Raw genomic sequence first — 12,163 nt, forward strand, 5'->3', positions numbered from 1 at the left:
CCATCCATCCATTATCTGAACCGCTTATCCTGCTCTCAGGGTCGCGGGGATGCTGGAGCCTATCCCAGCAGTCATTGGGCGGCAGGCGAGGAGACACCCTGGACAGGCCGCCAGGTCATCACAGGGCCGACACACATATTCTTACCGAGGGACAATTTAGTACGGCCAATTCACCTGACCTACATGTCTTTGGACTGTGGGAGGAAACCCACGCAGACACAGGGAGAACATGCAAACTCCACACAGAGGACGACCCTAGGATGACCCACTAGGGTTAGACTACCCTGGGGCTCGAACCCAGGACCTCCTTGCTGTGAGGTGACCGCGCTAACCACTGCGCCACCGTGCCACCAAATTAAATGGACCACATTTTACATAGCACTTTTCTAGCTGCAACAGCCACTCAAAGCGTTTTACAATTATGTAACCGAGCAAATTTCCACCCGCTGCGGGATTCGATCCGGGTGAAATCCCACTACAAGGCGACATCGCCGACCGCTCGACTAAGGGGGCAGACCCATGCACATGTTCTGATTTCTCTTATTTTGCGGTAACAAAAGAGCACGTTATTAGGAAATGTTTAAGTACCCTATCTGTAGCCTTTGAATGTATCGAAAGCAAACCTTTTACATATCAACCATACAATTTATATATCCAAAAGATATTTTGTCCCTGCAGGATCGATGTCCCTCGACACGATAGGAACATTGCACAAGAACTGTTTTACCAAACTGTGACACATCCTGATACAAATACACATTATGAGTCAGCATCAGCCAGATAATCGTAAAGAAAACTGGAGTTAAACCTTTCAACATGCCAATGCAAATCCTTCCACTCTCTCTCTGCTGCCTCATATCACTCTGCTAAGCCGCTCCCACCACATGACCCCCGCATCGCTCTAAAGCCCCTTACACTCGGACAAGGGAAGCGGTTGACGACTGAGAGATCCCGGACGGTTTGAGGGAAGATGGTGGATTGAGCATAAACTGCTGTGTGACTGGACTAAGGAGTGCAGGGAGTCGTGGTGGTGAGGGTGGGAGTGAGGATATGGATTTGAATGACTGGACTAAAGTACAGAGAAATAAACGAGCTAGGAAACATAGCCATGTAGGCGGTAGTAGTTCGGATGGGAGAGAGGAAGGTAGGTTGGTGCGGAGGAGGGTCGTTGAGAATGAGAGGTTTAAACTACTACTAAGGTTTAGGGAAGGAACTTATATAAGGAAAGTTAGTCCGGTGGCATTATCTTCTGGGTCAAATGAGAAAATTGGTGGAATTTTGATGGTGAAAGTGTTGGGTGATGGCTTTTTAGGTGTAAAGACAAGGAGCAGAGAGAGAGAAAAGTGGTGGAAGTTCAGTGGCGTGGCCAGGGTAAACGAAGTGGGGGAGGGGGGGTATAAAAATGAGGGGGTCTGGGGACACGCCCTTTACTTTGGCTTACAATAATATACTAAGATCATTGTAATCCTTTATAGACTTTCTCCAAGTCTATTTCGTACGTCAAAATCCGTAAAAACCCCATAAGTATACTCCTTTATTTTATAAGAAACAAGGCTCTCTTAAGAAACTAGACCAGTCTGTGGCTACAGACTGGTCAGAGTGCCCATGATGACCCCTGTCCACCGCCGAAAGTGCCTACAATGGGCACATGAGCATCAGAACTGGACCGTGGAGCAGTGAAAGAAGGTGGCCCAGTCTGATGAATCATGTTTTCTTTTACTTCGTGGATGGCCGAGTGCGTGTGCGTCATTTACCTGGGAAAGTGATGGCACCAGGATGCACTATGGGAAGAAGGTGAGCCGGCAGAGGCAGTGTGATGCTCTAGGCAATGTTCTGCTGGGAAATCTTGGGTCCTGGCATTCATGTGGATGTGACTTTGACACATGCCACCTACCTAAACATTGTTGCAGACCAGGTCCACCCTTTCATGGCAATGGAAACATTGTTGCAGACCAGGTCCACCCCTTCATGGCAACGAAAACATTGTTGCAGACCAGGTCCACCCTTTCATGGCAACGGAAACATTGTTGCAGACCAGGTTCCCCCTTTCATGGCAACGGAAACATTGTTGCAGACCAGGTCCACCCTTTCATGGCAACGGAAACATTGTTGCAGACCAGGTACACCCCTTCATGGCAACGGTATTCCCTGATGGCAGTGGCCTCTTTCAGCAGGATAATGTGTGTGCCACACTGCAAAAAAATTGTTCAGGAATGGTTTGGGGAAAATGACAAAGAGTTCAAGAAGTTGCCTTGGCCTCCAAATTCCCCAGATCTCAAGCCGATCGAGCTCCGCTGAAGCAGGCTCCCCTTGCAGGCACTCAGGCACAAAGAAAGATCGGGAGTTATTTTGAGACTGGACTACTTGGTATTCCAAAATGTACTTCCCCCTGTGTGAATTTTCTTTTCCTGCACTGATTGATAGGATATTGTTTTTATTTTGTGACTTTTTAAAAAAAGGATTTATGCATGAAATCACACATAATTCAAAGGGATTCATTAATAAAAACAAACTTTTTTATACATATATTCTCACTGTTTTGGTGTGGCTGAGAGTCTGAACCCAGAATAAATGGATGTTAGCAGCCTCAGTGGTGTTGTTAGCAAGGTTCCTTTTCCACAACACACAGTGTAGAATGGCAAATGAAAATGAGGTGCAGCCTGAAGGTGTAGGGCATAGTGTCTCACAAGAAAATGGTGCTAGGTTAGAAAAGAATCTCACAAGTCCGCCATTGATAAATGCAATAATGATGCCTTGGTTTATGGGGGTCCCATAGATTCCAAAATTTAGTGGCGACCCAAGTAAAATGAGTTTTTCAGAAAGGAATGGGCAGGCTCAGGCAATGCGGAGGGCACAAGGCTTAGGAAGAGAAAATCAATTTTTATTTTTGGGGCACTCGAGGGGGAAGCAAAAAGAGAGATGTGGCTACTGGACCCAAACAGGCACCCAACTAGTGCAGTCATTCTGCAGGAGATAAAGAAACTGTATGGACGGGTAATTGTCCAGTTGCCAGGGGACTGCTGCTGCTTACATTCTCTGGCTTCGTGAACTATTCTCCACACGGTGAGAGCATAAACCAGTCAGTTCTGCCCAGGATGAGATGACTGTTGGAGACCAGCTTGTCCCGGGTCTGAGACATGGCATGGTGCAACTGGAACTTCAATGGCAGCTGTGTAGAAATCCTATATTGTCCTTCAGTGAGGTGTCTAGTGAAGCTAGAGCAATGGAAGCTGAACTGAAGATGGAGCATGACTGTGCATCATGAATGTCAGTGCCACAGCCACGACAGGCCATGACAACGCCTAGTCTGGAAGAGTGGAGGGAGACACCAAGAGCCGAACTCAGGAAAGAAATGCAGGACCAACTGTCTGTTCTTAGAAAAACTCTGATAGAAGAGATTAAACACCAACTCTCCCCCACGGACTGCCTCAGTTGTGCACAGATACCTGACCCCGCCCCCTACAGGAAGAGCTCAGGAAGGCTGCTATACACCCTCCCCCAGGCAACATCAAATATGTGAATGGGACCTACGGGCCAACTCATCTGTAGATGCAGCAGGAAGGCTGGTCATAGTCAGAGGCACTGCTAGCAGCAGAGGGGGCAGTTAAAGTAACAGCCCCAGCCGCTGAGAGCCAAGTGGTTGAGGAGGGAAGTCAGGGAATTTGAACAGATGCCATAAAAATAACTGCATACTCCTGCTTTAATGCCCGCGAGCTATCTGATGATATTGTATATCTTGGTCGGAGTGTATGTTATTAATACTTCACGGTCATTTCATTTCACTGACTTTTAAACTTAACATTCAGAAACTAAGGAATACAGCATTGATGAGAATATAAAATGCATTCACATTGTGGAAAGCTATTTCACAACAAAATACCCCCCCCTTTTTTTTAAATTATATTTTCACTTTTAATCACTCTCATCATTCCGCCAATCATTGTAGCTAATGATGAATTAAGGACACATATTTGATTGATAGTCATGAACCAGATCGTGGTCTGAAACAAGGTTCTGAAAAAAACCTTCAGGGCGAGAGGGGCGTCATGTGTTCATTTCTTGTGGGTCCCATATGACGAGAAGACAGTGATACCATCAGGTTAGACGTGCTCGGGGAACCTCGGACTAATCCAAGCTATTTCTCTTCCACTGCTCTACAAGGGGTCTTTCTAAAGTCCTGGTCATCAGGAACCAGTTGATCCAACACGGCATTTACACAAAATGAAGAAGACTCAAGAACTCAGTATTGGGAAAATATCGACATTTATTGAGCATTTTGTTATTGATGTGCCATGGCCGTTGAATTGGACAAGAGTTGCTCTCCGGAGCCAACAATATTTTATATCACACGCATGCCGATTTGAAAAATATAAAAATAGATATTTTGACTCATTTACAAACATATCTGGCTTTAAGGAAAGGGAATGCCAATGAGGAAAGAGGAAATACGAGAAGCTAATGCTGCCGTGACCATGAAACCCATTTTTCATAGAAAACACTGAATACATCACCTGTTCATGCAAAGGAAAGGGAAGGAGTGGGGCAATAAAGTTAAACATGTTGGGGAAAGGGACAAAAGCCAGAGCACTTTAAAGCAAATGCATTACAATCCATTTATTATCCTTTAGCCATACCTCAGTTACACACACGGGAGTTTCAGTGCAAATCTGGTCATGTTATGGTGAAGGAGTTTCAAAGTAGATGAAATGAGGATGCTGTTGTGTTGCTGTGTGTTATTTTGTCGTATGTGTGCATTTGTTTGAGGGAAGCAGCTAGTTGTCAGTGCCTATAACAGCAAGTGTCACCGCCGCTGCCTCCTGCAATGGGGGGCATAACATGATAACGTTCAATTCAAAACATGTGAGAGCCTCTTAGATGGAGGCCAGCGGGGGAAAGAGGAGGTGTCAGGGAAATCTGGGGAATAAAGTGGGAGGGAAAGAGTAAAGCGGGCCGAGGGAGGTGGGGATACAGAGGGAGAGTCAAGAGAAAAGGGGAAAGACAGTTAGACGATGCCGTATTTGGCCAGGTCGCTGAGCTCCATGTCGCCGAAGGCTTCCCATGGACACACCACTGTGATGTCTGTGCCGAGACCCTCCATCCCGGGGATGTCGTCCCCGAATCTAACCATACAGGGCAAGAGTTGCCAGATGAGCGATGTCTTAACATTAAATAAGGTGAAAAAGCCACCATCATCATCATTATCATCATCAGTAAATATACGTCTAGTTGTACGTGTAGTGTTCCAGCACAAACTGGGCTCCACTTGTCAGCTGCTTAAAGGCCGCTGTGTAAGGTAGTTAAGTTGTTGCGGTGGTAATTGTATTATGGTTGGCCTATGTGCTTGCCAAGTCATCTTGGGTTAATCTTACCCCTTCTGGCCTGGTTTGGGGGCCTTGCTCTTGAAGGTACGGGCGGTCCTCTGCTTGAACTTGGGAGGTGCCTTCTTGTCGGCGGGAGCTGCGACTGCTGTGTCTGACATTTTGTTTGGTCTCTGAGGGGGAAAAAAGACACTGTTGTGTGTGTTTTTTTTTTACACTGGCTGTGATATTTCCTCAAAAAGACACCAGTCCAAAAGATCCAAATGAAGGTTACTCAGCTGATATTATGCTCTAGATCCCGTACTTGTTGGCTGAGCTAAAATCAGCCTACATAATCTATTTTTACACACTGGCTTTAAGATTAAAGTTGGCTAATTCATTGACTGTGCGTCTAAACCTTTTACAGTGTAATTCCTCATCTGCAGCCAACAGCAAAGTTACACAAATACGATAAGGTAAGATGAGATATGACAAGATAAAATAAACTAATAGATACATTTATAACATGATAAATATAAAAACATAAATATAAATATAATAAATATAGATAATAATAAAATAGCAATACAATAATAATATAATAAATATAAATATAATAAATATGATAAGATAAAATGGACTTTATTCATGAAAGAAAATTGTGAACCACTTGTGTAAACTGACAGAGCAGGTTATACTTAATCTTACAGACTGTTGCCCAATGTGATTTTTCACAAATACTGTATATCGTTCACTATGTATCATTAAAACCAGCTTTAGTATATACTCTGGCATATAAATTTAGCAATAAGCCGGCTCAAAACATTTCAATCTTTGTGATAGAAATCGTAAAGTGTGTCAGTTTGCTGTTCAAAAAGGTCAATTTTAAGACATTACTGAAACAGCGGCCGACTGAACCACATCTTTGAATCACGTCTTCTTTTCAGTTCAATTTAAAATGAGTCACTTTAACATCTGGCAATGCTTTCCGTTGTCTTTGAGTCCGTTCTGTTTGTATCTCGCAGGTCTTACAAGAGAGGTTGAAAAAAAAAGCATTGCATAGTTCATCTTAGCCAGTTGAGTAGTTTTATCTTGGCTTCTGTTAAAATCACTATGGTCCCTACACATCAGTGAGCTCCTTCTGCAGGTGTGTAAATGTGGAATATTTCCCCTGTTAGTCAGCGGTCAAAGATCGCTGGTCAGGCCTACCTGGTAGGTTGCTCTGGTCGCTGACTGGAGGAACAGGGAGGTCTCAGTGGAGATGAGTCTGGCTCCTCTCTCTCTCTCTCTCTGTCTCTTCCGCTGGTTGGCTGTATGTCTTGTAACCGTCTTTGTCAACCTGTCGTCTGCTTTTATACCCATCCGAGATAATCCCCACCCACTAATTCAGACAATCCCCATCTCCCGTAATGCCTACGCCTGTCCTTACTCAGTTTAGGGATCAAAGGGCGAGGTATATTTTAGGGCAAAATATCCCTAATTGGTTTTTGGCTGGCATCACAAGCCATCTGAGTCTGCGAGTTATTCTCAGATTGCGGGTGTTGAAACTCTATAATGGGTCTGTATTTGGGCTTGAGATGTGGTTATGACACATTATTTTGAGAACCAGAGTAAAAACGCTCGCTGTCTTTTCATGGCGTAGAAGTTGTGTAGTGTGTAGACTTTGCGGTGGTAATATGAAGTCTCCTTATGATGCTCATAGTATATGTGTATAAGTACAGTTTCTAGATGGAGGGATCAGATCAGAAAACGGTGCCTACGGAGGTGTCATGCGTTCGAAGATGTAGGTTGTCTATGTTTCTCTACTTTTACAAATTAATCAGTTCGTAATGACACCACACACAAATCGTAAGTTTTACCTCCTCAAGTTTCATGTGTAGACCTGCATTTTGGAGGAACAGGAACAGGTGTGGAGGTCACAGAGGTCACACTGCAGTCTGGAGAACTACAGGTGATGTGACCCACCGGCTGCCAGACCAGTGGTTTACTCTCTCTCTCTCTCTCCTCTCCTGACGTAAATAGTCAAGTCAATTTTATCTGTATAGCCCATTATCACAAATTACACAAATTACAAATTTGCCTCAGTGGGCTTCACAGCAACACAACATCCTGTCCTTAGACCCTCACATCAGATAAGGAACAACTCCCCCCCCCCCAAAAAAAGGAGGGATCTCTCTTCCAAGACGGACAACGTGTAACGGATGTTGTGTGTACAGAATAAAACACAATTCACAGCATACAACACTGACAGAGGATAACAGAATTATAAGATATATGAAGAATATGATGAGGGGGATGCCAAATAGTGTCCAGGTGGCAACCATCGTCGCCATGGAGACCTGGGAGGAGGACAGACGACGCGTGCACACAGGGGAGACTCACTTCACACCATTCACACACACGGGAGAAGAGACAGAAGAAGACATTAGTCACACATCAAGTGAGATAAGGATAAAAAAAAATTGAAACAAGATAACAAAATTATATGGCTTTATAAGATATATATATATATATATATATATATATATATATATATATATATATATATATATATATATATACAGCCCTCCCACCCCGAAACCGTCAATGGTGTTGTTGTAAGTGCTCAACTAATGAGGAGCGGATTATCGATACTGTATTGATACACACACACACACACACACACACACATATATATATATATATATATATATATATATATAAGTGATGAGGGGGTACATAGATAAATATATAAGTGATGGGGGGGGTAAATAAAAACACTTGCATTTGAATGCGTGCCTTGGCTAACACTGCTGGCAACTAAAGGTCTGTAATTGGATTGGTCCTTAAACAAGACACTTAGCCGTAGGTGTCTCTTAAAGCTGTTACCATGTGTGTGTGTGTGTGTGTGTGTGTGTGTGTGTGTGTGTGTGTGTGTGAGAGAGAGTTAACGTGTCAAGGAGTTTCTTGCCAGTGAAGCCTGGCCCCGTGATGCCTTGGCATCTCAGATCTAAACATGGAGAAGATTACCATTTGTGGGTTCATAGGGTTACAATTAGTAGGGCTTTTTTAAGTGGGACCTGGCTATTTCTTGGAAATGTCCAAATGTGTCAAGTCAGTTAAAATACTTGACAAATTAACAGAAAGGTTAACTGTTATTACTTTTTCAAATAATGTTGCTTTATAATCTGTTTTCAGGAGAGATTCGATCTACACTCAGCACAAAAAGTAAGGAAATGTGTGTTTGGTAGATTATTTCTTTGTTGTACCGATGCTTCTTGGCAATAAATCTTATATCAGGCAGCTGGCTGTCAGCACCTGGGGTACCAGAAGCTCAAAACAAGAGTCAATAGCAACAGCAAAATAAGCTGTTTGGCATTGGCAGATGAACTGATTCACCTTTCTGTGAGTTTCCTACCTGCATTGTTGAGCATGCATAAAGACAAAATCTCATCTAGACTCAACACCAACCGTGTTGTTGGTTGCTTGTGCCCTCGTCTCCGTCAGACGTGTGGATCTTGCATGTCACACAAGTCATGGAGTGGAGGGTGTCACTGGGAAGATGGGAATAAACTTGGTGTCCCTTGTCCTATTTGAAAGTAGTGCAGACCGTGGTTGCAGACGCTCTCCATCTGCAGTATTTTACACACAAAAAAATGTCAAATTTCAAACGTGGTAAATTATATTGTTTTATTTCTAAAATGGGTTACATAATGGTTTGTTTATTCGTTTATTTCCCCCCCCCCCCAGTTTTATCCTCGCTGCAATCACTCCAGTCTTCTTTTAGGTCCTCGTGGGGCATCTGAGTTACAGCAGTCCTCTCCAGGGGGAGACGTTCATTTGCAGAAACGCCCTATAATAAACATCACCCGAAGATGCATGTGAACACCACTCGGCACAGGCCGAGGCATCTGAAGCTCAGGAGCTGAGTGGGATTATTACCATATGGTTTAAACTGAGTCTTTCAAACACCGCTGCAGCTTACTGCCTCCCGCTAAGTGGGTTAAATGTTGTATAACAGCTGATTATTGAAAATAAACCAAGGCTGATTTAACCATTGCCTTGACCTGGCTATACTAATCCTCATTCCAAATCAGTCCAGTACATATTGTATCTCTAACAGCCCTCTCTAATTGCATTGCCTGGATATAATCTGACTGTAATCTTACATTCAGACATAATCCATCTCTGCCTAGGAGACAATGAGAGGGAGGTGCTTGGGTCTGAGTATAAATTGTAATGCGGTAAATTGAAAAATGAAGGAAAATTTCTCCCGCTGTTTGTTTAAAAGACCATTTTTTTGGGGGGGGGGGCGTCTGGGTAGCGTAGTGGTCTATTCCATTGCCTACCAACATGGGGAACACCAGTTCGAATCCCCGTGTTACCTCCGGCTTGGTCGGGCGTCCCTACAGACACGGGAGGCCGTGTCTGCGGATGGGAAGCCGGATGTGGGTATGTGTCCTGGTCGCTGCACTAGCACCTCCTCTGAAATTTCACATTACAGTTTACCGTCCACATTAACGCCGGCAACTCGATATTGACATTTCACTGAAAGGTGGGTTTGAAGATGAGATAGATGCTTGAAATACTCACATATTTCTCTCTTTCATTACACATTAATACATCAGTCATCCATCCATCAATCCATCCATCATGTCATTCTGGTTAAGAAATTGTAAAATATACCGGTTTGGACATTTTGAGTCAAAATTTCAGCAATTTCAATCAACAGTGAAACGGTGACTCAAAGTTGTCCCAGCCAATCTGTTTGTCCTGTCTGACTTGCATTTTATTCCCCTCTTTCACATTCTCCCGTTCTCCTCATCTGTCACACTCACTGATATTTGCTTTTCATCACCTGCCAGGGTTTTACAGCACCCAAATTTAAGTGACAGACTGTGGCTGTAACATCTGAAAAGGGGCATTTAGGGATGAAGGTTACAAAAGACACAGAAAACGAAGTGATGTTAGACTTCAGAAAGCAGAAAGCAGAAATGTCAGAAAACAGAAGGTGAGAATCATCTATAAAGATAATAAACTAATGAGGTTTGTTGCTGAGAGTGAACCGATGACTGGTTGTTCCAGGTTAACCCTGGAGGTGAGTGAACTCCAGCGGAGCAATGACTCGTTAAACCAATTTTACTTCTGTAACCGTTTCGTTGCTGAATGGACCTAATTATTCTTGTATGTAATTTTAACAGCCATTAGAAACAGCCATGGAGTTTATAATTACACGTGAACTGAAGTCAAGGGAAGACAAAAAAACAGCTAAAACCAATGATTTTGCAAAATGAGATGATTAACAGTGCAGTAAGTGTAGTCTTCTCTGAACTGGCTTTATGGTTCTTTGATTTATTCAACGTGAAATATTAATTGAGCTGCTCATTAAGATAACAGCATCTTACCGCCTAATCACAGTCTGTATGATTCCAAAGTGAGGTCTTTTTAGTGCTGTGTGAGCTAGCTAGCTAGCTAGATAGATAGATAGATAGATAGATAGATAGATAGATTGTTGTCCTCATGGAAGAGTTTCTCTGCCACAGTCAGTAGAGATGGGCAGATCATAGCGTGAACACTGTGCTGACCTCCTGTATCTGGGCCCAGAGGGGTGCAGGGTAAAGCGATGGCGCACAATAAGTTCAGCCTTAATAGGTTCAGACGTCTTGCAGCCAGGCCCCTTTTACAATACCCAGAAGAGCCTCGGTGCTGTTCCTGACTATCATAATCCAGTTATGTCTCTCAGAAGAACTCCCTCCTTGTTTGGATAAAAACTCGGCTTCTAAAACGGGATTCAACAGCCATGTTTCTAATCCAGAAATTCAGGTGTTTGAGGTACTTTTTAAACAAGACGCGTCCTGATTTAATCAGCATGAATCGAGGAATTAGACATGAACAAAGTGAGGCTATGGTGATTATTTGATATGGCCATCGTTTGGTATATGACTGGTATGGGACAGGATGGGATCACACGTATAACTGAACAGGACAGTAACAACACAGTATATGTGGCAAAACGCTCTTGTGATATTTTGCTTTTGACCGCAAAGGGCTCGTGACAGATTGAGGGCATTGAGACCTGAACCGATGTCATGAGAACAAAGGGTCCTTAAGCTGTTTATGGGTCTATCTACAGTAACGCTGTGCTTAAGATAGTCGATACAGGGCGGGCCATCGACAAGCACCATTTAGTACAAGTGTGTGGGAGTCACTTTCGTTATGAGCTCTGCCCAAACCAAACCAGGTCAATGGGAGTTAAATAAACAATAGGGCTACTTCCAAACTGCCTGTCAGACAATTGAGGCTTTTGTAATTTGCTTGAAATTGTATAAATTTTGCAATTTCTTTAAAAAAAAAAGTCCTCATTTATTAGCTGTATTTATTTCGACTGAAGTGGTTGCATCCTCTCTCGTGCAGTCTAATAAACATCTGTAACATTTCCAAAAGGAGTGTAGAAAGGCTCAAATTGTTTATTTTTCTTTTCTTTATATTTGGCCCCCTTTTTCCCTTTCTTTTCCTTCTCCCATTACTTTCTTTCTTTCTTTCTTTCTTTCATTCTGCGTTTGTCTGATCCACAGCCTTGTCCGGCTGTCTTCTGTGAGCCACATATAAAGTCCAGTCTGTATTACAGCTATTCAAATGTGTCAGCATCCTTGTAAACCGTACGTAATGAGAAGTTGGTCCCTTTGAGACTGACGTTTGAAACGAGACTCTTAAAAAAACCAGACTGTGAAATAATATGTCGAAGGAGACATTTATGTCTCCGGCCTGTTATTTACAAGAGTTAACAGAGCAAGAAAATTCAGTCGGTAAGAAGCTTTTGTATGGGATCTCAGTGAGGGTTGATGGACGGCCTCGGACGCACAAGCAGAACAGCGGTGCTGCACAAC

General features: G+C 43.3%; 1 protein-coding gene across 1 annotated transcript; it reads right to left on the minus strand.

Annotated features, from left to right (window-relative positions):
• Nucleotides 1-5,002: 5,002 nt before the first annotated feature.
• Nucleotides 5,003-5,479, minus strand: LOC130113356 (retinal cone rhodopsin-sensitive cGMP 3',5'-cyclic phosphodiesterase subunit gamma-like). The gene is made up of 2 exons (XM_056280941.1): nucleotides 5,370-5,479; nucleotides 5,003-5,120 (listed from the first exon to the last, which is right to left on the minus strand). Exons 1-2 carry the CDS (start codon nucleotides 5,477-5,479, stop codon nucleotides 5,003-5,005), a joined length of 228 nt encoding a protein of 75 aa, XP_056136916.1.
• Between the last annotated feature and the right edge of the window lie 6,684 nt (nucleotides 5,480-12,163).

This window comes from Lampris incognitus, chromosome 5, assembly GCF_029633865.1.
Source record: "Lampris incognitus isolate fLamInc1 chromosome 5, fLamInc1.hap2, whole genome shotgun sequence".
Lineage (NCBI taxonomy): Eukaryota > Metazoa > Chordata > Actinopteri > Lampriformes > Lampridae > Lampris > Lampris incognitus.

Excerpts from the sequence above, each read along its gene's own strand:
- LOC130113356 (XM_056280941.1), bottom strand. The coding sequence starts at position 5,479 with ATGTCAGACACAGCAGTCGCAGCTCCCGCCGACAAGAAGGCACCTCCC. Across the intron at positions 5,121-5,369 it reads CCCAAACCAGGCCAGAAGGG|ATTCGGGGACGACATCCCCG; the intron begins GTAAGATTAACC and ends CTGTATGGTTAG.